General features: G+C 41.7%; 2 protein-coding genes across 5 annotated transcripts in view; both read right to left on the reverse strand.

The window, feature by feature from the left end:
* Positions 1 to 10,368: 10,368 nt before the first annotated feature.
* PSMG1 (proteasome assembly chaperone 1) lies at positions 10,369 to 19,103 on the reverse strand. Its single transcript, XM_080573767.1, has 7 exons — positions 18,935 to 19,103; positions 18,733 to 18,842; positions 16,951 to 17,102; positions 16,498 to 16,560; positions 14,285 to 14,483; positions 13,298 to 13,434; positions 10,369 to 12,308 (listed from the first exon to the last, which is right to left on the reverse strand). The coding sequence occupies exons 1-7, from the start codon at positions 19,069 to 19,071 to the stop codon at positions 12,234 to 12,236; spliced, it is 873 nt and encodes a 290-aa protein (XP_080429893.1). The 5' UTR covers positions 19,072 to 19,103; the 3' UTR covers positions 10,369 to 12,233.
* Positions 19,104 to 19,308: 205 nt separating this feature from the next.
* Positions 19,309 to 26,366, reverse strand: part of BRWD1 (bromodomain and WD repeat domain containing 1) — a 59,372-nt gene continuing 52,314 nt past the window's right edge. For 2 of the 4 annotated variants that reach the window (XM_080573710.1, XM_080573709.1), the window contains exon 41: positions 19,309 to 23,238. In XM_080573710.1, the coding sequence (XP_080429836.1) occupies positions 22,094 to 23,238 (1,145 nt within the window). In that variant the 3' untranslated portion in view covers positions 19,309 to 22,093. The remainder of the gene's footprint in view (positions 23,239 to 26,366) is intronic. The other 2 variants (XR_013943423.1, XR_013943424.1) reach the window with 1 other exon arrangement.

Below are 26,366 nucleotides of genomic sequence, written 5' to 3' on the forward strand. Positions count from 1 at the left end.
CCCAGGCCTCTCAGATACCTTTATAAACAGGTGGTTCGTGCTGCAAGGAGGGAGGACTGGGGGCAGCATGGGCCCCCAGCTGGAATATGTAGTGGCTGACCTCTAATTTTAGCTTTAAAAATAATTAAAAAAAAAAAATGAGGGAATAGGGGCAGGTCTTTAAAACCAACCTTGAAGATGTCAGCACCTTAGCACTATCAGCACTGGGAAGTCTGAATTACCCCAGTATTCTCTTGGCCTGGAAGAGACATTCCCAATTTTTTTGTCACCCAAAAATACTTCATCGTATCAGCAGTCTCTGTGCACTGCAGCATTCTCAGCAGCACCAGCTTATCTGCTGGTAACCAGAGCTGCAGGCTCCTACTCTTCTTGCCTTTCCCAGTGCTCATTCTAGGGGCAGACACTACTGGAAATATGAAGTCCTTAACACCAGAGATGTACTCTTGATGAACTTTGGGCCCAGATATTTGGGTCCAAGACTGGATATACAGATGCCTTGTATGGCCTGTTCAGAGGACGGAGCACAAGCACCAAATCCAACACGTTCAGAAAACATCAAAGGTACCACACACACGCACACCCTATTTCAAGCCTGTTGCTTTCTGAGCACCTTGGATTTGCTGCTCCTGGCCTGCACAGGTGGTTGACACAAGCTCGGTGAATGTATCCAGAATTTCTGGATACCCAGAACAAATGCACAAACTCTTCCAATTCTGACTGAACATATTTTAGAGTGGGGAGGAGAGATTTTTTTTTCTTTAAAACTATGTGTGAGTGCGTTGCTTAGCTGGGATTCTGCAGATGAAGGGAGTGGGTTTTGCACAGCAGTGACTTGAAGTGCATGAGTGCATACACATTCACATGCCATTAGTGCTCCCATTTGTCAGACCCTAACAGACATCTTTAATGCTAAACTACGTAGCCAAGACATCAAAGCAGACAATTTTTTTGGTGATGATCTACCTGGTTAAATAAACCAGCCTTCAAAAGAAGAGTAACACATATTTTATTCAAAAGATCCAAAGCTGTAAGTGTCAAAAGGCCTCTGAATATAATCTCAACAATTGTAAATTAATACCTACATGGCAAAAATGCATACATAAACATGCAAATCCATATATATATGTGTATGTTCACATTCAGCGTGATTTGGGACAAAACCAACAAATATTGAGGTGGGTTTTAGCTTATTTCAGGATAATGCAGAAGTTACCACACATTTCACCATCACCTAGTACACAACACAGCAACAAAGATGAATGTTTATTTCAATCATGCAAAAGTTTTGTTTTGTTTTAATGATAGAACAGGAGAAGTCTGCCCCATCCCGGTCTCCAGCTGCAAGCATTTTTTGCCTGTGTAACACCCATACTCCATGAGCAGAAAGGTCACATGAAGGTAGAAACCACATGTCCTGCAGGAAAAGCCAACTAGACTTATTGTTATGAGATCCAGCAGCAGTGGCACTCATACTTTCAGTCCTCAAGTCAGATTTTCATTGGCCATCCATGATCACCCCCGTCAGTACATTTCACTGACTGGTGTTCTTATTTTCTTTCTCAACTCAGAAGATGTAGCAGAACTATGAGTTTTAATGAAACAACAGCCTCTGGAGTATTCCACTCTTCTCTTTAAGCAAAACACATCAATTCTGGCCAAAGACATTGGCACCTGACTTGCACTTTCTCACCTTGGATAAGTTCATTGAGATTCAAGCAGGTGAGACAATCCAGATACCAAAAGTTATGACCAAATCATCTTTGGATAAATAAGGGTAAAACCGAATTCCCTGCAACCAATTGTCCCTTGAAGATTGGGTCCTTTTTCCTACTCCTAATCTTAAACTGAGAGCCACAATGTTTCTGTGACTGTACCACACTTTCCTACTGCAGGAAATAGTGGCAACAGGCTCCAAGTGGCCGGGATGGCACTGTGCGGGTGCGTAGCCCTGGCACAGGCTGCCCAGAGAGCTGTGGGGTCTCCTCCTTGGGGATCTCCAAAAGCCGCCTGGGCACAGCCCTGGGCAGCCTGCTCTGGGTGGCCCTGCTTGGGCAGGGCTTGGAGCAGGTGGCCTCCAGGGGTTCCTTCCCACCTCAGCACTTCTGTGATTCTGTGCCCTACCATCTGCTGGCCATCTAACATATTATCTTCGCATTTAATAGCCTTTGATCAACTTTTTTCTTTCAAGAGTTTGCCAAGTCATTCAGCAAACGGCTCGAATCTTCTGGCCTCTGCACCTTGCCCCCTCTAAGCAGAGCTGCCTCACCTGTGGGCCAGGAGGAGCTGCTGCTCCATCCCCATCACCGCTGCCAGCACAAATAAAGGCAGGAGCACCAGGAGAAAGGCTGAGAGTCTTCCTGCAGAGCACGGGGGCCTAGAAGCTCTCCCTGCAAGAGGCTGGGCAGTGTTCAAAATGCAAGGAGAGGACAGGAGGAGGATGGCAGAGAAGCATGGGCAGGCGGGAGGAGGCAAGGGAGACAACTGGAGAGGGGCAACAGAAGAGTGGGGTGAGTGCATAAAGCAGTATTTATCCCAAGCTGAAGAAGCCAGAGGTGACATTTCCTATGAGAGTGGCTGTAGGAGTGAGTAGGGTCTTGCCCTTTGGTTATTGCTGGCTTAGAGACATTCACTGATTTTCCTGAAGTCCCAGCTCTTAGACATGTGCGACTTCATCAGAACCTTAATTTTCATCACAGGGAAAGAAAGAAAAAAGTCTAGCCCTCATAGTTATAGGATAAACTCAAAACCTCGGGAGACAAATTAAAGAAAAAAAAAAAAGTATTCATATTTTAGAAGTGACGTGGTGTCTGAAGCAGATGCGCAGCTCACACGCTTGGAGCTAGCTGCATCAAATGAGACTGTGTATGTATTTGCTTGTAAACAACATCTTTATCCTTGAAAGCAGCACTTCACTTTGCTTCTAAAGAGACTTGTTAGACAGCCACATAGTACTGTAATGTTTGCCTCTTGCCAGCAACTTTTTCATTTCTGGCTCTCAAGCTCTGACCAAACGAGTAATTTTTCAATCATCAGAGAATAGGCTCGACAGTTAAGATTTATTGCCCCATAATTACGTCTTTAAGGTCAAAAAGTTTAAGTGTAATAATAATAATAATAATAATAATAATAAAACCTGGGCCAGAAAATAGCAGCTGAGAATGCTGCTGGAACAATATATATATATATATATATATATATATACACAAAAAAAAAAAACACTTTTTATCTTTTATACACTCAAATAATTTTGTCCAACTGCAGTAACGACTGAAACTTTTTTTCTCCTCATTTTGAACACACCTCTAAAACAAACCACAACAATGGACAAAGCTTCCTGCACCCACTTCCTGCTAGGAACCATTCTAATTCTTTGAAATAAATATGTTTTGGGTTATTTTTGTAAGGGCAATGTTTAATATCAGTCCCCCAGTGTGTAAATGTGTAGAATACACCAAAGATTTAACATCTGCTGCAAATAATTATACAGAGGATCTCAAGTCCTCTATTTTAAGATTATTAGGATATTGTACAGGTGGCCAAATTATTAAAATATGGTTTAAATTCACCACGCATTAATTTTCATAACACGCGTTGGGTCCTGAAGCCTGGAAGCCACATGTCAGCACCAGAAAAGGCAAGGCTGGCTTGCTGCTGTTCCAACTTGAAAGGCCTCTTTCTGGATGTCGCAGTGTCCCGGCTTGGGCCGCGGGCTGCTCTGCAGGAGCCCTGGGCTGCAGCCCCAGGCAGAGGTGACACAGGGAGCTAAGGCAGAAGGCTTCCCTCTCAGACAACTGACTGTTTCGGTGAGCATTGCTTTCTCTGGCCCCTGCTGATTAAGTCAAGACCTTTACCAGCTGACCTGAATTTTAGGGTCCGACTTGAGGTGCACGCAGCAAGGGTAACTCAGGATGAAAACACCACAGCCAAAAAAACCGCTTTTGATCCTGCTCACAAAGCACTATAAAGGACTGAAAACTAAATAAATGTGATGTTATAGCATCCTACTTACTCTTATGGAGCAAGACTTGTTATTTATTTCCATTACAAATGAGCTGCTTCCCAGTGGATGAAGAGGAGCTTCTTGCCTGCTGCCGAGACACAGCACAGAGCTCTGGGGACATCGCTGGAGAGTTTGGCTCCCATCTGTGAGGAAGTACGTGATTCACACCGGCACACACAACGTGAAACCCACTTCTGCAGCCTGTGGTTTTACTGGGCTGCTCTGAAGACCACAGAACACTTTTAGCACGGGAACTTTTGCACCTTCTTTGGGGGAAGCACTGGCTGTTCTGCTGCCAGGAGAAGACGCCCTCTGCCCCACGGTGCAGCAGTACATGCCATTACCCGCAGCACCGACTGAGCTGCCCGGGTCTGAGACCCCAGCCAGAACAGCTCCTGTTTTATTTCCTAGGAGCAGGCAGGTGTCTTTGTTCCTCCAGGTGATCCCTTCGAAGGCAGGATGTGTGACCAGGAGAAGGAGCTGGGATGGTGCACGGTGCTCATGTGCTCTGAGCACCCCTGCCATGAGCCCTTCCATTCAAACAAGAGGTTTTGTGTTCCAGCAGCATAGTGGGTTTACGTGGCAAGGTTTTGGTAGCAGGGGGCCATAGGGGTGGCTTCTGTGAGAAGGATCTAGAAGCTGCCCCATGTTAGGTAAGGGCCCTGCTGCTGGCCAGAGCTGAGCCAATAAGTGATGTTGTTTGCGCCTCTGTGAGAGCATATTTAAGACAGGGAAAAAAAAACGCTGTGCCACACAGCAGCTGGGAGAGTGATAGGAGTGAGGAACAGCCTTGCAGGCGCCAAGGTCAGTGAAGAAGGAGTGGGAGAGGTGCTCCAGGCGCCGGAGCCGGAGCCTAAGCCTGCGGCCTGTGGAGAGGCCCCCGGTGGAGCAGGCTGTCCCCCTGCAGCCCATGGGTCCCACACGGAGCAGATCTCCACGCTGCAGCCCGTGGAGGAGCCCACGTGGAGCAGGTGGATGTGGCCTGGAGGAGGCTGCGGCCCATGGAGAGCCCCCGCAGGAGCAGGCCCCGGGCCGGAGCTGCAGCCCGTGGAGAGGAGCCCACGCAGGAGCAGGGGGTCTGGGGGGAGCTGCCGCCCGCCCGTGGGGGACCCGTGCTGGAGCAGTTTGCTCCTGGGGGATGGATGGACCCCGTGGTACGGAGCCGTGTGGGAGCAGTTCTGGAAGAGCTGCTGCCTGTGGGCAGCCCCCGCAGGCTCAGCTCGGGAAGGACGGCATCCCGTGGGAGGGACCCCACGGGGAGCAGGGGCAGAGAGGGACCGTGAGGGAGCGGCGGAGACAAAATGCTATAGACTGACCACAGACCCCACTCCCGGATCCCCTGCACTGCTTGGGGGGAGGAGGTAGAAAAGGGTGGATGGGGGGGAAGGTGCTTTTGGTTTCTTTCCTTTGTTTCTCACTTCTCTAGCTTGTTAGTAATAGGCAATAAATCTCACTGTCTCCCTATGCTGAGTCTGTTTTGCCCATCACAATAATTACTGCGCAATCTCCCTGTCCTTATCTCAACCCTTGAGCCCTTTTCATCGTATTTTCTCCCCCTTCCTCTTAGAGAAGGGGGAGTGAGAGCAGTTGTGGTGTAGCTCGGCCGCCCACCCGAGTAAAACCACCACAAGCAGGTGTTATACTCTGAATGTATTTAGGTAACCGCATCAAGGACCAGACTCTTACTGCCTGACGGTGAATAACATCAGGCATGGCTGGGGACGAATCAGAACTGAGCCAAAAAAAATCAGAAATAAACCCGCACAAAATCTGTTTTCCAGCACTGACTTCTCCTCAACTTTTTTTTCTTTTAAATGCAAGTATTCAGCTAATTGAAAAGGTTAATGAAAAACTAAAATTTACATGAGCCTTTGAAAGCAGTATTGCCACAAATGAGTGCCACAGAACTAACTAGCCTGCAGTTTTCATTTCTGACCTTGTAGTCACCTCCACATCGGCATGCTCCAAAAAAGCAAACAATAGGACTATTGTCCAGGAGGACACAAAACAGAGCATTTCCAGTTATAACCAACAAAGTCTTCAATGTCGATTATCCCAGACAAACCCGCACCACCCAAACTTTCTTTACGTGCCAGGCAGGGTGTCAGCTGGGAGCCGTAGGGATTCATGCTTAATTTTCTTCATTCCTAAGACTTCTGCAACAAGAGTCATAGGAGCAGAAGTCCACGTTCACAAAGATAGAAAATGTGCTTACAGTAATCCATAAGTGTAAGTCTACATATTAAAAACCCAGAGATTGAATTATTTTGTTAAAATCTACTAAAATTCGATAGTCCTTTTCAATACGTTCTCACATGCACCCTCATGCACCTCACAGTGAAATGGATAAAGTACAAACCATAAGGGAAGTTGCTGAATCGCCTTTTTTTGTATCCACTATTGCAGAGCATCTCTTCACACGTGGCACTGCAAGACCACCTCAAACGTGCTTGTTTCCTGCCACTCTGCAAAAATTACCAAACTGATGGAGCCCCAAGGGGGGCTCTCAGTTCCCACTTCAGGTGAAAGAGTTTGGTACCAGCATTTCCCAAGCACTGCACAAAAGAACTGCTTGCTGCTGACAGTATCCGTAGGGTTCATTGCGGGGGCTCTCCAGGGTTAAAGGATGGAAATAGCCTGACACAGTACTTCACACTTGCTCTCTGTGCTTGTTCTGTACTAAAAATATCTTTTTCAATCCAAATTGGAAGGGAATTAAGCTGAGCAGCACATAGGCCTTCCCTGTGACCTGTCTGAGCTACCCAGGGCCAGCAGGGAACAGCCAACACTCCTTGCCCCCGCTCCTTTCCTATTTCTCAGCAGCCGTCCCAAACCCCAGTTTTATAGGATGATCAGCATGAAGTTTTTTTCAGCTATGCCATCGCCTTCCTTTTCCATACTGGCTGCCTCTGCTCTCACACAACTGCAGCTCTTCTACCCATAGATGTCTAAGCAAGGCCGTGCACTCACCACTCATCTGTTCGGCTGTGACACTGCTGCACGTAGTGGTGGTGACACTTTTGCCTTCATTCCCCTGACTGTTAATTCTCTACAAAGCAGTAGATGGCTTCAAAGAGCTGGTGGAAAAAATATATGTATTTTTCGGTAGATCATGAAAAAAGGATACAAGTCTGAATCAGACCTAACAGAAGAATTCAAATATCAATCCCAAACACAAGAAATATAGTGCATTTAGCATATGAAAGCATTCTGTAATCCTCTATCAGAGGGGAAGAACCCAAGTTTTTTTCAGGAAATGCCTATGTTTAGAAGCTGCCCTTTGAAGGTATACCACCATTCTTACAAAACACTTGCTGCTTTAAAGCAATTATACAAGCAAGTATATAACCTCCCATATAAAGAATATTTTAAGCATTTTATTATACCATTATTTGAAAGTTTTGTGTTTTTTTTAAAAAAAAGTAAAACAAAAGAAATTATAGCCTGCCATTCAATCTTTAATTTTCTTTGCACATACACACTGTTTGGGGTCTATGGTTTCCTCCCCTCACTGAAGACATCTCAGGACACCCTGCTAAAAAAGTGAAAGCAGTGCTTTATGTTTTTATCCTGGCTGGTTAATGGCTTCCCACAGTATTTATTGTATGAAATTCAAGCCATTTTGATCATAAACTATTCTAGGCTATTAATCAACAGCATCTCTGTTTCCTGTAAAGTAAGAAAGTCCGACCTCAAAGCTCTGAGCTAGGCAAAAGTGCCCATTACTGCTAGCAAAGATTTTAGTCTACAATGCTTAAAGAAAACAAACAAACAAACAGAAAGAACACCTAAGGTTGTACAAAATGTTTTTTTTTTTAAATCGTTTTCATTACCTGCAACGTTTCAACCATTTCCAAGTTTCACTACAATAATTCTGTTTCTACTTTCAGCATCCTGATCCAGATTTATTCCCACAGCTCATCTTGCGAGCGCTCAGGACGCTGGCAAACCAGGTCCCAGGTACCTCTGCTTGGCCACCCTCAAGAGAGGCAGACACCAGCCGCATGCCAGGCACCATTCATGAGGCTCACCCAGCATTACGCAGGAAACTTGCCTGAAGTGGAGGAAGAAACAAATTCCTCCTCCTTCAGCCTTGCCCATCTTTGACATTGGACCTTTAGAGTACTCACTTGCCTCAGTTATCACTCCCTCCAACATGGAGAAAAAATGAAGCCAAGAGGGGAGGACCCCCACAGTGTTTTAGCTGAGCATCGCTAGATAGATTGGTAGATAGATAGATCGCTAAATAGATTGGTAGAGCAGGTTTATGGAGGGAAAAAGTGCTTAACTTTGTAATTAAAGACACAAATGTCTTTGGGCATTGGGACACGTGTGATATGGTTTAGTGGGGGACTTGTTAGTGTTAGGTCAGAGGTTGGACTAGGTGATCTTGGAGGTCTCTTCCAACCTAAATGATTCTGTGATCGGGGCTGAACAAGAGTTTGCACAGGCAACCTTCCAGAATTTTTCTGTATTTTGCCTCCTCCACTACCCCCAACAAGGTTCAGGAGCACATTAAAGGACAGGAGACAGGCAGGCACTGAAAGCAGCCCTCAGAAAGTAAGCACCAAGAGCACTGCCTTAGTGCCACTAAAGGCTTGGGCTCTTTTCTACTGATGAGCCACATGAAGGAGAACTTGTACACAATGTCAAATGAAAAAGGAATAATGAGATAGAGAAAAGGTCAAGGAGAGCACAATTTTTTCATGCTGCACTTTCAGAAGACTGCAGGCATTTCATTACTGGAGAGCCACTGCACTGTACATCACCCCACCAAAAAAAAAAAAAAAGGAAAATGAAAGCAGAGTAATAGCTGTATTGCTACTTTGGGCTTTCAAGTATGGAGGTTTCATAATATATTTGAATAAAATCCAGATTTCTTGTATTAAAGACTACATTCTAAGTGTGTCTGTACAGTCCTGTACTCTCCATCTGTGCTCTGAACTGCACAGACACCAAGGAGTTACCGCCAAGAGTGAGGAGCCTCACTAAATATCCCTGCAGCTCCAAGACTCATGAATTAAGTCCGGCACATCACCTTTGTGTCACACAGAGCCTTTGAGGAAATAAAGAACATTTCTGTCTACCAAACGTATTTGCAGCATGATAAAGCAGACCAGACTTGAGAAAAGGCTGTGACCTTTGCTTGGAAGACAACATTCATCAGCAGAAGAGAGGTTGATGTTTACCTGAAAAAATATTGTCAGCAAGTGGCTTAGATGACGTGAAAAGTGGAAAAAGAAAACTCTTCCAGTCTAACAGTTTGCCCTGTCTGATTTGATCACTTGCATTTAGCTCAATGCCCTAAGGAAACAAGTCTTCAGCAGTCACATTTCAGACTTGCAGGCAAGAATCCACAAGTCACTTCTTCCCCCAAAGCTTCTGAAGCCATCAGCAACATTTGATAAATGAGTTTAATGTTCATACATTCTTGCGTACATTACAAAAGCCAGTACCTGTTATAAACAACAGAAACTTATTGCAGGCTCTTAACTTTACCAGAAAACATATTCAAATATGAGAAAAATTTTAGTCATTACTCACACCTTAGGAGATACTTGAATCGCTAGCTCTGATGCTTCTAGGTGACTCAAGGGGGAAAAGCTGAGCTACTTCATACATATGGAAAAAATAGCATTTTTAAATCAAAATATCTTCTTGCATTGCCCTATACTACTTATCGTGTACCAGAAAAGGTTTCAAATTCGCAGTGCAATCCAGTCCGCACAGATAAGGGACCACTATTACTTAGCGTCTTTGTTGTCTATGTGGACACTGGGATTAATTGCAGCCCTGGAGGTGCTCAAGGCCAGGCTGGATGGGGCTTTGGGCAGCCTGGTCTGGTGGGAGGTGTCCCTGCCCATGGCAGGGGGTGGAACCAGGTGGTCTTTAATGGCCGATTCCAACTCCAATTGTTCTATGATTCTAAGGGAGAGAGAGTGACTTACCATACGGTGTGCACGTGCCCAGACCAACAGATTCACACCAGAGAGAACTACCCCTGCACAAAGCTTGACCTCACCTGCAAAGTCATTCACAGAAACAAACCTGGATGCAGAGTGAAATCACTAGCCAAAAGGTATCTTAACAGAAAAATCATCACATCCCAGGTAAACATTCCCGCCTACAGAGAGTGATCACAGCCTTGGGCAGAATGCTCCGAAACTGTAATTATTCTAGCTTCAAAGTATACAAAGTTTTCAGTCTTTTAATTGTCAAACTGCTAGAGTTTTGTTTGCCACTTTTATTCAAGATGTTCAAGTGTTCTCACATCTCAGCATAAGCCCCGGTAGTAAAAACTGTATTCTGCTTCAAAGGGTAACATTTTAAAACACTGCAAATTGCATAAAAATATATTTACAGTTCTCTAAGAGCCTGCATATTTTTTATTAAAGATTTTTCTTGTTCTGTATTTTTAATCAAACACCTTCAGAATGCAAGAAAACAGCTCATCCAACATGCAACTCTTTCAGAGCAACACAATTCTCAACTTATATTATGTGTACAAACAGATTTTAATTAAAACGCTGTGCAGAAATGGAGAGAACAGCAGGAACTGTGTCCTGCACTTCATGCTTCAAGAGCTTATTTGAAAGTACAGTACCATTTAAAGCAACAGTTTCTTCATTAACTAGTTATATTAACTGAAGTTGAAATAATGTCGTAAGTAATGATCTTTATATCCATAACAAGAATATCCTACTACAGTGGAAACTGATACAGTGTGCAGTTAAAAGCTTCAAAAAAACAGAATTCATAGTGGGCCTGCTGAAGCCAAGAGTGGACACTCAGTGGACATTGACTTCAGCTTCAGAGGACATTGACTAAGCTGACCATTTTCAAACCAGAAGGGATGACAGCTCCATGAAGGGAACATGCACCATTCCAAAATTTCCACTGGACATCCAGTGTAAGTCAAAGTTAAATGAAGCAGAGAACTCTGAAGCTGCTACCCGTATTGCCCAAAAGGACAGGCTATGTGCAATTTGAAGATCTCTGTTCAGTGACTACACCAGTGACGCACCTGGTAGCAACAGAAATATTTTCTTAAGCACCACATACTTAAATAAAATGTTGAGTTAAATAGCATTTTCACAAGTCAGAAATACATGCCAATCCTAATAAACATCTTAAATACACTGTTGAAATTGTCAGGAAATTTCAGGGCTTTTGGAACACTTTAGAATTTGAACTTCTACTTTCCTCTGAAAATCACACATTCAGCATAGAAGACTTTGTACACTTCCTACTATTGACAGCAACTAAAATTATTAAAGTCAAAAGATGAAATTTAAAATTTTAAAGTTCGCCCTGGTGAATCCAGATGAAGCAGTTTGCAAGCCCACCACCCAGTTTCACCAGAAGCTCCTGTCTCTGTCAGAGGTCTGGCACAAGGGATTGCCTGCTCCTGCACCTCTACGGCTCCAGCTCAAGGTCTGAAGCTGAAACTGCCAACAAAGGTGAGCCTGCGGCGAGATACTGCAAACAGGAACTGCAGCAGCTGAATGCAGGCACGCACCTCTTCCTGCCAGACTCGTAGGCGGTGTCATCCTCCTAAACTGCAGTGGTGATTTACGCAGTGAATCCAAGTCACAACCCTTCCACATAGGTCAAAAGAGCTCTGTGTTCCCATCTCTTCTCCTCATCTGTAAAGCAAGCTTGTTGTCCACTAGCAAGTCTTTAAAAGGTATTTACCATACTTTACTTACTGTATTTTGTATCACTACATATAAAGCCTGTATATGCACATGTACATACTTATATATCTTTTATATATATATATACACACAATACACGTGTAGAAAGATGCAGAGAACATTTGCTTCACCATAGACAAATCTTTAAAGAGGATATTAAAAAAAACTTGTTTCAAACTGAAGTAGAAAAAAATAGGTGCCCTCATTAGATACAGACAGAATACCTTAACTGCATTTCCTCTTTTGTATATAGGGGATACATTTAGATAAGACAATTCCTTCAGGAAGAGAAAAAATTGCTTTTTATATACCAGGTATCTTTTCTACATAAAATTGCTCCTGAAGAGAGTCTCCCATCCCCTGCAGAAGAAATATACATGTTTGTATCGATGAATTAGAAAGTACCAAAAATGAATTCAGAAGTAAAAATTGAGCAGAATTTATTCCACTTTTAAGGGAAAACTACAATTCCAACATGTCCTCTACAGAAGAAACAGGAGTTTAAAAAAGTGCAGTCTGTGTTGTAAGTGTCCTCTTTAGATATAGATATTATTGTGATTTTCGTTGGTTGTCAGCAACTTCTTCAAACTCTTCGTGCTTTCGGATACATCCTAGGAAAAGGAAGAGATGATCAGCATTAGCTACGTTAATGACAAAAGCAAACCAAACAAAAAAAAACCCAAGCCCTCACTGTCACCCATGCCAATTTTCAATACCATGAATAACAGTTTGGTTAACGTGTTAACTGTAAGCAAAGCTCATGTCTTCTGAATGAAGGTATCCAGAAAACTGCTAAAGGCTCCAAAGGAATTTGCAATTTAACAATGCAATGGGATTCCTCAATTTGCGTTCCCCCTCCCTCGTACAGTGGAGGGCCTGCATTTCTGTTGTTTTCCTCCAAAGCTTAAACATTTACACGCTAGTCTGGTAGACTTACTTAGCAGACCTGTAACTCCAATTCCTGCACTTAAAGCTGAAGTACTTCAGTACCTATAAACCTCTTCTGTCACTGAAATAGAAGTCCAAGCGGCAAAACTGAGGAATGGATTTTGAATCAACTATACTTCAATTAAAAACACTTCAGAAAGCAGCAAGACATCTGCTTTAGTAGGCAGAACGCCACGATTTCGGAGCTGTTTGGTTAGTGCAAAACTGCAAAATCATCTTTATGGATTCAGTCTTGTAAGTCTAGTAAAAAGCTGTAGGTTAAAAATTTCTTAAGCAGCTTTTGTGTTATCACAAAAGGCAGTTAGATACAGAGCGAAAACAGAACTATCTTTCATATGCACGTAGAATGTCTAAAACAGATACATATACTGAGACATTTTAGACACTTCCAAAGGAGGCTGTAGCTTGAATAATCACAAGAAATTACTCCTTGATATACCAATACCACTGCAAGAGCCTGAAAAGTTGCAGCGAGTACTATTCCAGAAATCACTTCCTACATTAAGGAACTCTGTCAGTAAAGCCTGTACCTTTCTGCACAGTACACACGCTCACTCTTACTGGTGGGTGACATCACCAGCCAAATACAAGAAATGACAGACTGAACAAGACAGACCAAATCTCCCATTAATTTTACAATATGAGATCTTACTTTGACTAAATTCTTCAGGGTCTCAGAAGAAAGCAGAGGCTTGAACGCTTCAATTGTAACCGTGTCCAGTTTGATGACATCAGTGTAACACTGATACAATACTGCAGGAATCTGCCATACTTGACAGTAACTCAGAACTAAATACAAGTGAAAAGAAAACGCGTATTACATTCAGCAGCGAAGAAGCCTTACTTCTAAGTATAAAATCACACTTGATCTTGCCAGAACTTTAAAAGCATGAAAATTTATAAATCAACTACTCAGGATCCTGACTGCTAGAGAAGCCATCCCTCATTCCCCAGTTACACAAGAAAATAAACTAACAAAAAGCAGTAAAATGCAGTTCATCTTTCTTTCTGGTAAATACCTTCACTGGAAATCACGTATTATTAGTAAACAAAAGTAATAGGAGTTTCTGTTAAAACAAAATCAAAGTGCAAATGAGATAAATTTTCTTTTTCTAGAAAAAACATCTGCTTTTAGCTCTTGCAATGCAAATTTTTCCTCGTGATGCTTCCATTAATTTGGTCCTCCATAATGAGTACACAATAGAACTAAATTTAACTTTTTCATGAGGTCAATCAGTAGTATCGAGGAACCTATTTTAACTTTAGAAAGGAGAAAGGAGTTTATAAACCTCAAATTGGACACTACCAGAGGGAAATAACTTACCGGAACATGTTTATTTCACAAGAAACTAAAATACTCCAGAAAACAATATACAGTACACTTCACATAGTTATGCTGAATAATTTGCTAGTACTGATGTCATGCACATAAGTGGTAAAAGGCATTGCGTGTGTTTTTTAGATCTGTCCTTATTTTATGAGGCAACAAAAGATATTGAATAGTTAAGAATAAACTTTCAAAAAGATAACTTGCTAGACACTTCATATAATTAACTAAAAATTCTAATTGCAATGGGATGCTCTTCAAAAAAATTTATATATTGCTACCAGCACCACAATAAATGAGATTGCAAAATACCAGCAGCAGGAAGATCTCGCACTATGTTTGGTTGTTCCAGCAGTGGGCAGCAGACCTGCTCTTTGAATTCTTTTGTCTTTAAGGCTTTCAGAAATGGAGATGGAAGTGTTAAAGTGGATTCCTGAGTTTTATAATCAGCTACAGGACACGTTGAAAGAATGGTTACTTGCAAGCCTTCCTTTCGTATATGGCCAAAAACCTGAAAAAAAAATGTTAATACATCAGCCAAATTTATCTGCTCACAGTAACGGTGTAAAAACACAAAGACAAATTTCATTTTCAGTTTAGGTAGCAAACAGCTGCCTTCTGCTCCAGACACTCTCCTCTCCAGGATCGTGCTCAGCAATGAAACCAAGGGGAGTTGGCAGGAGGGCTGCCGCTGCTCAGAGACAGGCTGGGCATTGGTTGGCTGGTGGTGAGCAGCTCTGTTGTGTACCACGTGCTTTGTATAGTGTTTTTGTTATTTTTTTCCTGTTTCTCTCCCCCCCCATCCTATTTGTATCCCATCCTATATGTATCCCCTTTCTTATTAAATTGACCTTATCTAAAGCCATGAGTTCTTGCACTTTTTAACTTTCACTTCCATCCTGCTGCAGAAGAATAAAGGGTGTGAGGAAATGGCTGTATAGCGTTTTGCTGTCTGCCAGATTAAACCACAATGGTTTATTTTGTTGGAAGCACCAGCTAGTACACATTTCTGCAAAACTTCACTTTCTGCGTTCTTACTTCGTCTGTGATCGCTTACTGAGAAAGCACAGGAATGAAAAGATCTGATTCATGCAGACTGTGAGGATGCACAGTTAATGAGAATTTACACAGCATACAGAACAGGCCCGTAACTCACACTGAAAGCAAAAGCACAACACTTCAGCTGTATGTTTAAAACTAACGATAACCATAACTTCTAAAAATAAATAACACAGTAACATTGGCTCGGTAAAAACTGTGTAATTCTTCTGTTCAAAACCACCTATGTTTGTAATAATACATATGCAAACAGCTGCAAAAAACAGCAGCGGAGAAGACAATGAAGCCACAATAATCTTTCTTTTCTTATACCAATTTAAATGAAGGGGAATATAGCAAAACAAAAACGTTTAAGGTCCTAAGGTTTCTAAACTTTGAAGTCAATCACTAACTCCCAAAAGTGAATTAAACTTTTCAGCAAGCCATGGAACAACAAAAAGCTCGTTTTCCACAAACCTCTGCCTGAAATCTCTAAATCACTCAACGAAGTTACCCCAGCTTTTCATCCTCTTTGCCCTCCCACAATCTCTCTGGCTGTCTCACAGCGGCAGCCTCCTACAGCTCTACCCTGCTCCCGAGGTAATCCTTCTCCGGTGCCAGCTGCCCCAGCTGGCAGGCTGGACAAAGCAGGCACCGCTTAGCTTGGCCTGAGGCCTTGGCAGACACGCTGCTCTGATCTCACACCACAGACCTGCACAACTTCGGCATGATGTAATGGCTTTCGAATCAAAATGCTTGCTCATCGGATCAGTACAGATTCAAAGGAAGGCAGATTAGCAAACAAGCAGCAATACAAAATAAGTCCTTCTTGCCTGAGGCTAAGATGTGACCCAAATTCACACAGAAAAATCAACAGCCAGAAAATTCCCCCTGGTTTTATGTTATTAAAATCAATGTGGTGTTGTCTGGGGCGATCTGAACAACCAGCAGCATTCGTGTACTTGAGTTTGTGTACATGGGGCAGCCCACATAGCAAACAATATATGACAAGAATGGGATAGATACTGCTTTGGAGGCAGCTTCCTTTAGAGTTCCACCTTGTGAATGAAACAGATCACACCCATTAGTAAGGACACTTTCTACCATGAGTTTCACAACATGTTTATCTGGGAACTGTACACGTTGTTATTTTTTAGGGAAGAATTCTCCCACAGCTGCAATACAGTTGAAACAAGCCATGGAAAGAGATCGGAAAACAGAAAAGGAACAAAATTGGAACTCTCTAAAAGATGTAACTGCACAGTGAGTTACAGCAGATATAACTGGCAGCACTAAAAAATTAAATCAAAGGATTTGCGAACAGATTTGTTCATTTGTTGAGTACTCAGGAAAGAAAGCCACAGTAGAAAGTTACTTACAATACTGTTGTGTTTAGAAGAGTAGAGAGAAAAGAAGCAAATGCAGTAACTTAAAGACCCCCCAGTCCTAAGATTTCATTGCTCTATAAATTGTTTTGACAATCATACCTTTTCAAGCCACTGGAACTGTTGATCCTCAGCAACATAGCAACTACACTGACACAACAAAACCTGAAGGGAAAAAAAAAAGGTTGTGTGAGCAAATGGTTTAAAGAACATAACAGCTCATGATCGCATATAAAGGTGGTACGACTGCAGCTGACAACTTGTTAAATATTCTTGGGCTTCTTCACCTTTATTTCAACATGAGCTTTTCATTTATAACTGGTGTTAAAACATTCAGCCGTGCAACGCATCATCTTTGTACTGAACTTCCTCGGACAGAACTTCAGGTGATCTCAGCCAGTGTAACAACCCTTCAAACCTTCTGTGAGTTTAATCCAAATACAGCACCATAATCCTTTGTGTTCAGTTTGCTCCTGGCAGGGCGGGGGTTGCAAGGAGGCTGCTCTCTTTTTCAGAAAGCTAAAATGCAGAAGAATTCACGCATAAGTCACTTACTGTTGGATCTGATATTAATCGATAGAAGAGGCAGAAAGAATCTGTTGGGAGAACGTTTGTTGTATTGGATGTTCGACACCATTCATTCCACAGTTTCACAGCTCCAACTACTTCCCAACACGTAGAATCCAGAATAAAAGACGACAGGAAAGCTGCAAAATAAATTCTGTTAATTTATAAAGAATAAAATCTCTGTTCTACAAATAAGTAGCTGAACTAGCTGTATTTCTTTACAACCTCCTCAAATTAAAATGTAATAATAGCGTATTTATTGACCACATCTAGCAAAGATCAAGAACGTGAGTAATCTCATTGTACCAAGACTTAAGATAAAGAGCAGTTCTAGATATAGGTAGAGATCCCTAACATCGAAAACATGTACTACTAGGAACTGCATTGCTACAATCAACTTTGATTCTGTTAGCATACAGTAAGAACAAATGCTACTAAATATTTAATGCTATTAATTGTTAAGTATTAAATATTACTAAATATTATTAAATGCTACTCTAACACTTTTTTGACATTTACCAGATTTCTCAGACAAAACAAACACTGAGCCAGCAAGGCAAAACTATTAGGCTGTCTCTAGGAAGCAGACACATGAGTACCCAAGGCTTTGTGACAAAAGAGATACTAAATCAAAAGATCATAAATCAAATTAGTTCCTGTTAAACATATGACAGGTCTAAAATATATCTTTAACTATTTTTAAAGGAAACACCTGAATGATAAATGTATTGAAAACTTAAAAAGAAAACTACAAAAAACTTTATATCTACAGGAAAAGAGCTACTCAGAAGCTCAAGACCATGGTGTGGGGAGGAAGGGGGAAGGGAGAGGTTACCTTAAGACTCTGGACCTAATGAGTAAATAGCCACCTCAAACAGGACATTATGAACAATCGTAGAATTAAAAGGTAAAAAAAAGGACTGATCAAGAAAAAAAAGATGTGCAAAACGATCATTGTTCATTAGTAAAGAAAGAAGGTGAGCAAGAACTAAAGTCAGAAGTATTCACATTTAAGCTAGACTTTGCCAAGGATGTTAAAAAAAATGAAATGGACTTTACAGGAGGACATGGAAAATTTCCAAAATTCGGACAATAAAACCTCAGATATATTCTTATACTCACGTAGGAAGAGTTAATGCACATCCGAGAACTTTAAAAGAAAGTGGTGAGCGAAAGAACATTTGCAATTGTAAGAACGCTAACCAAAATATTTGGTCAGTTCTAAACGATCTGAGGACAGCAGGGATGAAGGCAAGTTCATGTAACTCCAGGCCATCTCATGTGTATTTTCAAGTATGGACAGAAACGTTACGGCTTACTGACATGCAGTTTTATAATGTTGATAGTCACCTAACTTGTAAACACCAGACTGCACTGAGCAACCTGTCATCACTGGAAGGAAACTTCCAAATTAACAAACTATCCAGACACCAGACACAAATCAGTTGAAAGATAAAGGGCGCTGTCCCCATTAAGGTCCAGAGAGAAAACAATCTCTGCTTTCTCCCTCTTTACTGAGAAGAGATTGTTTTTCCACGTAAGCTGCTGGAACAAGAACCGTGCTTTATAGGCACAGCCTAACTCCGGCTTTCTCTGGACAGCTCAGCAGCCTCGGGGTTAAACCTGTGCTTCCTAAATGACGGGCTGGACACCCGTGAGGGCTGCAGCACGCAGAGAAAACACCTTCCCCAACTCCTCGCTTTGTGAAGCTCGCACCACACGCCACCCCGGGAGGACCGACCGGCCGGCTTCCCGGCGCGCACCGCCTACCTGCGGCGTTGTGTCCCACGGCGACGACGAACCTGGAGCATGGCAGGGGCTCCGGGGCGACTCCCGGCGCGGCTTCTCCCGCGGGCAGCGCCCAGCGCACGGCCACCTCCCTGCGACACAGCCGGAGGGGCCCTGCAGCAGCCCGGACACCGCCGCCGCGGACCCCCCCCTTCCTCCCCGCCCAGCCTCCCCTCACCGCTACCTCTTCTCCTCCACCCTCCTGCGGATCTCCCGGTCCTCGGGCGTCTCCTCCAGGGCCTCCCCCGCCGCCTCCTCCTCGTCGTCGTCCACGCCGGCCCGGGACGGCGCCGCCACCACCTCCCCGAAGAACGTCGCCATGGCCGCCCGCCCCCGGCCTCTCCCCGTCACCGCCCCGCGCATGCGCGCCGCGCCCGCAGGGCTCCCCTCAGCGCCACCGAGCGGGCGCCCGTTACGGCCGTTAGGGCCGTTACCGCCGTTAGGGCCGTTACCCGCCTCAGCCGCCCCCCCCCCACCCGCACACCCCCTCAGCCCGTTACCAAGGGGGGGGGGGAGTGGAGGTGCCAGGCGTTCGCAAATAATACAGTGAGGTTAGGGTTGAGACGTATAGCTTTACTTTGGTCCGCGTCTACATGTACAGCGCAAGTCTTCGGGACTAAGAGTGATTTCGCCTAACGCTTTTGGCCTGCGCTTTTAGTATTGCCCGCTGTTGGTGCTGTTAGCCTAGTCAGGTCCTGCTTTAAAAAGCAAAAAACAAAAAAAACACCCAAAACACAGAAAACCGGCATCACACATTAAGCAGCTTTAAATAAAAGATACTACTTTTTTTTTTTTTTTCAGGTCTACTTAAATCACTTTACTTCCCTGAGTACAGCTAGACCAAATAATAAATAGTGTTGAATGATTGCGGTCACCAGGAAGAGGGCAAGGGGGGCTTCTCTGCAAGACTCAGGAGACCCAGTTCTCAGAGTAACCGTGCCCCATTTACAAATAAATAAATAAATACATCCAAACTCATAGGGGGTGAAAGAGCAACAAAAATCCCTTTACCATTTAATTGTCTCCCCTCCTCCTGGCTCCGCAATCTGGGTATAAAAACAAGAAATACAAAACAGTATTTGCTTTGCTTACAAAAGAAAGTGTTACAACCCCTAAGCTAGTAATTTCCTCTTGGATAGACAAATACAGAGGCCAGAATCTGCTCTCAGTGGTCTGGGATCATCACGAACATACAGTGCATGAGTGCAGTATGACAGAGAATACAGCATCTGAATGGCAAGAAAGAAAACCTTCTTTTTAAATCTAAGGCTGAATTATAAATACAAACCTAGCAGCCCAATTTTAGCTGTTTGAACTTAATAAAAATTGTGATGATCACTTATAAAAGCTCTTATACCAGTTTTTACCCCTATATTGGAAGTTATATTTCATAGAACGTTACTTATAAGCAGCTGCTAAACAAAGTACTCAATTTATGGATAACACAAAAATACCAGTTGACTTGTTCTTTTTAACAGAGATGCTGATAAGAGATAAAACACACAAAGCCACTTTGAAGAGTCAGGTTTCATCACTAAACACAACTGTGTTCATATTTTATAAACCAACTTAAAGATTTCAAATAAACATGTACGTTGAATGTACAAAATTCTGCTATTATATTAAAGACTATGCACTAAATAAAGAAAATTCCTGGGGCAAGAATGACATAAACTAGGTTAATCTTGGACTTCATACAGAAGTTTTAAGGAAAAAAAATAGTACTTCTCTATACCGAGATGACATTCTAGATCCAAAATGCTGTGATAGTCAATGCACCTTTTGGCACAATGTCAGCACCACTGCTGGAGACGTGGTTCTCACTAACTTCTGGTAGGCAGCACTTGGTCCTTTTTCCATTACTTCACTGCCATTTGCATAAGCACTTGTTAATAAGTCTGATTATAAAGCTGCACTAACATTTTTTTTTTCCCCAAAGCCCTTCCAGATACTATCACCTGTCCAAGCTGCTAGAAAACTAACTCACAAGCTTGCTAGTTCAGTTAAAACGAGCTGAGCTAGGACAGATCTAACACTACCGTATCCCCTATTGAACAAGGAGATCAGGAACTGCATACATCAGCTGTGTGAGAAACTGAACCAGCAGAGGAGAGGCAGGAAAACCTATAGCAGAGTGGGACAGGAGCTGAGATTGCCAAGCACCTCGTGTTGGATTGAAGGCAGTAACCTGGTGGCTTCAGCCAGCACAGCTCCACGAAAAAACAAGGGAAGAATTTAGAGGTGCTACACATTCCCGTTTGATACACAGGCCAACCAAGAATTTATACATTTTTTCCGTGGAGAAATTTTCTCTGATCTCCTATGCAATAATTATTTCTTGACAACAGGAGCCACCTCAAGCATTTCAAAAATCGGTAGATATACTTCAACAGTCCAAACTGATATGTTTAATCAATGCAAAAATCTAACATTAAAGCACTTAGAAGTTTAAATATGGAAGAACAACAGAGATATAGCAAAAAGGTCTGGAATGTAAGAATCCTGCACCTCAAACTTTTCACGCATAAAAAAAACAGAACAAGTGTTTTGTTGGTTTTTCTATTTTATAAAGAAAACACACAAAAACCCTTAGGCCCAAGAGTTCACCTGCATTTCATATTCTTAAGTTTAGTTTACAGGATAGAAGTCACATTAATGATAGTACTACCTGTCAGCATAAACTCTCTTCACCAGCACCAATATGCCTTTTTAATTGGCAAATACACTTTTTCACTGGTAACTGGTCCTAGTTGTATGTTTTCAATTACAAATGTACAGAACATTTAGCATCTGTACTAATACAAGCTGTAATGTTGTTACCTTAGTGACTGCTCATTACGCTTTTGATGCAACACTAGCATCCACCGGATTTTTATAGTGTACATTATTATTTATAAGCCTGTTAATATTGTATATGATTTCATACAGCATTAGAGATGTTTGAAATCTGTTCTTGAATGTTGTATGACCTAGGTAGTATTCCATTGCAGCACCCATAACAATAATACTCAACATACTGCTATTAACCTGTTGCGCAGTGTTTTAACTTCGTTTTTTTTAAACTCTTGTTATATGTAATAAAATACCAGTAAAGACAAAAAAATTGCCCCTATAATGAGGCACATTTTGGCATCTGTGCTAAATGCTGCTACATGGGCAGGCAAGTGCAAGTCAAAATATGAAAAGGAGAAAGTCATGATCTAATCACATTCATAACTTTTTCATAGAAAAATATAAATATATTCCCTGAAATGTAGGACAAGGAAGAGCCAGCATCCGTCGTGAGTTCTAGTGCTATTACCATAATAAAAAAAAAAAAGTGGGCTGGCTTTTCCTCTTAAGGTTACGTTTCACGAACTACGTCACCTAAACCTCTGTCATCGTCGTCGTCATCGTCACAATCGTCGTATCTCACAGTCCGTCTACCCCTATTTCGAGTTCTTATCTTAGAACGCCGATTAGCTCTTCTATATTTGGTGTAATCCAAATCTTCAGAGTCATTTTCTTGATTAGGTTTCCAACGTTTCCTTCGCTGGGGTCTTCTGGAAGGCTTAGATAAATTGGAAGTTTCTTTTCTAATGACGTCTGTTTTTCTTTTTCTCTTTTTTGTTTCTGTGGCATCACTGTAGATACTGTTATCAGTTCCAGAGTCTGAATCAGAAGAACAATTGAAACTGGCTTTTGAGCTTCCTGCAGTCTCAGGTGTTTCCATGTTCTCCGATACTGAGCTTTTTTCATCTTTCTTCCCCCCCGTTTCAGATTCTGGTGTTTCTTTTAAGTCATTTGATAATTTTGATCTTTTGAAGCGAGCTCTAGACTTTCTTTTTGGTACTTGTCTCATATTTTTAGTTTCACGTTTACCTAACTCAGAATCCACCTCCTCCTCAGAGTTGCTCATATGATGGTTGTGAGCTGAAGTTGACTGACCAGAAGTTCTCCAGTTTCTCCCGTTTTCTACCTTGTGGTTTGTGGAATCCTCCCCTGAAGAGTGGCATGCGTTTTTAAGAGCTGCAGCACGGACAGTTCTATGCGTCTGCTTGTTGTTACCATCATTCTGCTTCTGAGTCACTTCTACCTCCACCTCAGATTCCGTTTTTTCATTTTCAGACTCGCTAATATATTTTCTCTTAGGAGCAGATGATTCAGGGCAAGAAAGCTTTTTTCTGCCAGAACACTGTTCTTTCTCATTTTCAGACATTAAGCTAACATCTACCTCCGAGCTGCTGATTGGTTTCTTCCTGGATGCTGCAGATACACCGCCATGAAGCTGCCTCCTGTTCTTTTTCACTGTGTAAACACTTTCTGAGCTTGATAACTCTTCCTTTGTATCACTCATTATCTTTATCTTATTAGCTGCCAGAGTGGCACACCTTCGTGGATTTTTTTTCTCCATCACATTAGACAGCTTTGTATGTTTCTTGTAGTTAATGATACATGTCCGGCTCCTGAGCACTTTTCCACTTTGTCCAGTCTTCTCAGACGTTGATTCTACAAAAAAGATTGAAAAATGCCTTTTAATAACTTACATTCCTGCAACAGCTAGTTCATTAAGCACAAACACTCCCATGTTTAATGAAATACACAAAAGCATTTTTTGATTTCAACTGTTATGTGGAATTTACCTTAAGCCTTTATTAAAAATACAGCCACCGAGTCCCAAGCATATATTTAACTCTCAGGATTAGTCTTTTGCTTTGAGATGATGAAAGGGTTGTAAATTAACATTCTTTAGCATCCCTCTAGAAATTAGCTTACAAATTACCTAGCTTAGCAAACACCTGCTTTCACACTACTAATACTTCCATCATTAAAGCTGTAATTTTCATACCAAAATTACTTTTTAAAATGAATTATTACACTTTTTAGACTCTCTGTTCAAAAAAGAGGTTATTATTTCATGCAGATACAAGCCCTGGATAGATTTCACAATTTTAAGCGCTTTCACATACAGAGAAAGCACTTAAACCGTTCAGTTCCTTAGAGACTGAAACTGCAAGATTACTTCTAACAGGGAATCTTCCAATCAGTATTTTTATTTTTAATACAACACTTGCTTCTTAAGCTGGGCTTTAAAACAGATATTCGATCAGTAAATACCATGAATGATGCTACCAAAATAAATGCTTTAGACATTTTGCATTCTAATGAAAACAGAATTGTTGATAAGATACTGCCAAAAATTAACACCAGAAGTTCTTAAAATAGATTTGCATAGATTTGATTTTTTTTTAAAAATTGCTGTTTTGGTGGAAGTGTCTTTTGCAAAGTTCACTTTCCTCAGAATTGATGCCTATCTCCTATTTCTTTGGAGCCATTACTGATTTTTTCACCAAGATGGGTAAACATGGGAACCACAAAATCATCTACATTATATTACATGACATTATTTCCTGATAACAGAATGAACAGCCAATTTTGTTCTAGCTCGGTCTCATTGCTTTTCATGATTCTCTACCTGTACTCTGCAAACAGAGGGAAAAATCACAGCAGCTCCTGTGTATTCCTTTGCAGAAAGGTAGGCAACTAAACATTTTTTCAAGCAAACATTTAGGGAAGAGGAGGTTTTACAGGTAATGCTCTAATTTCACAGCAGATGAAAAAAGCTCGTCTTGCTAATGCTGTTCAACTGTTGGAATGAGTGGCCCAACGTCTTTTGAGAATGATGGCTCCTCAGGCACTGGAACACCGGCCCGAGACAAACCTGAGCAAGGTTCAGTTCCTTGCTCCTGGCCAGCTTACTGTGTTTAGCACTGGCGAGGCATTTGGTCTTTTTATTCCCCAATATATCACTTGTCAAGCTAGGATAGGGCAACATTTTCCCTAAATTCTGTCAAGGATACATGCAATGAAGATGTATTCTAAGAGACTGGGAAATTATTTAAGTTAAAAAAGAAGTAATAGGACAAATCCAATATGTCCAACTTGAATGCCGATATTAAAAATCTGTTCAGATGCCAAACCTAGTCTTTATGTGAAGGTAGATCCTCTTATTTACTGCTCACATACAGTATTCCTCTTTCAGTATTTCCAAAAGTTAATTCATTTACTGCCTGTTTTAACAGCTTCCAGAAATTACACATGGGTGTTACTATTATTTGTACTGTGTGATTTTATGGCCAAAATATAGCACGCTGCTGAATACTGCATAAAAGCTGAATTAATTCACATAAAAGAAAGTGAAGAGCTGAAACTTAAATTATACACTGTCTTCCAATACTATCACATAGACAAATAGCTGCTGCTCATAGCAGTTATTATATGAAGTAAGGCTGAACAGGCAGATGCAAGATATTTAATGTGGTAAGTTATACCTGAAACAGGAAAAGTATTGTAAATACTTGTAACAGTATATCATAACATACTAGTGGCACACATGTTACTGGTTCAAATTGATCATTTTGACCAGTTATTAAGTGTGGATGAAATTGCGTAACCCAACCTTAGGGTTAAGATCCCCCTATAACTGCTTTGACACACTCCCATTCTAGAAGGGCAATACAGAAAGGTGCAAAGGACAGCATTCAGCATTAAGGTTGAGCAAAACTTAATCCGCTTTGGCCACCTGAAGAAATGACTGTTTAAAAACTTAGATATCATCTGGAAATATCCCAATAGAATCAGCTTTAAAAGAAAAAAACTGCACACAAACATTTTAGCCATTTTTCCACATAGAGAGGCGTTTATAGGTTCATTCTTTTAAAACAAAACAACTTTACCATAACAGATTATGCATATTTTCAAAGTTTCAGCAGCTCATTCATAAAACCAAATGCAAGACTAAAGGATAGAGCAGCATTGCAATCTACTTGGGAGAGGAGTCCAGCCTTTCTGCAACACACTACAAGAATATTAAACCTATACTTTGTACACAAATTGGCAGTAAAATAGTGGAAAGCTCTTCCCCCTCCCCATTCTTTGTCTTTTAAATAAAGCTTCTTACTAGAATTAAAATCCGCTCTGGAATAACTTCAACATCCCCCCACGCCACAGTACTAAAAGAAACAGCTCGCATCAGCTTAATGAAACTTTAAAACAAATATCCAGAATTAAATGCTGCAAACAGATTGCATGGGCAGGAAGAGGGAAGATCAAATAAAAAAACTCCATTTATCACATGAACTGGGAGAGCATTTACAAGAAAGGCACCACGATACGAAGGCCTTGTCCATCAAGTTTACTACTGTGACAAGGAAGGCTGGTGTTCGTGCTACCAGACTCCAAACCTGGTAGTGTGGGCTGCAGCACTGGGCAGAAATATCCAGCCACCCCTTGAGTCATATACAGTCATATATTCAAATAAATGTATTATATACATACGTAAGTATTTAAATAAAAGCATGCATGTACTCCAGCAGCACCTAATGAATAACTTTCACAGGTACAAACAGGTTTAGCTTCTTATTTACAAGCAACTATCAGCCTCTCCAGAGAGAGGAACGCACACACCAGTTTGGCAAACCACAGTAAACTAGGCTGTGCTAGCAGCATGCCTGTTGTACCTGTTATCTGTTAAGGATTAAAATGGGCATCTGCTAATATAAAAATAGTTATTTGACCACCTGTGGTAATATCCCAAAATAAGGATGAGATAAACGGAAATGGAGAATAAATGTGGT

This window comes from Anser brachyrhynchus, assembly GCF_964034855.1.
Source record: "Anser brachyrhynchus genome assembly, chromosome: 1".
NCBI classification, from domain to species: domain Eukaryota; kingdom Metazoa; phylum Chordata; class Aves; order Anseriformes; family Anatidae; genus Anser; species Anser brachyrhynchus.

What these genes read in the sequence shown, in the direction of transcription:
- PSMG1 (XM_080573767.1), bottom strand. Translation starts at nt 19,071, where the DNA reads ATGGCGACGTTCTTCGGGGAGGTGGTGGCGGCGCCGTCCCGGGCCGGC. An exon ending in AGTTCCAGTGGCTTGAAAAG is followed by an intron (nt 14,484 to 16,497) that starts GTATGATTGTCA and finishes TTTTTTTTTCAG; the next exon opens with GTTTTTGGCCATATACGAAA. An exon ending in CCCTGAAGAATTTAGTCAAA is followed by an intron (nt 12,309 to 13,297) that starts GTAAGATCTCAT and finishes TCCTTTTCCTAG; the next exon opens with GATGTATCCGAAAGCACGAA.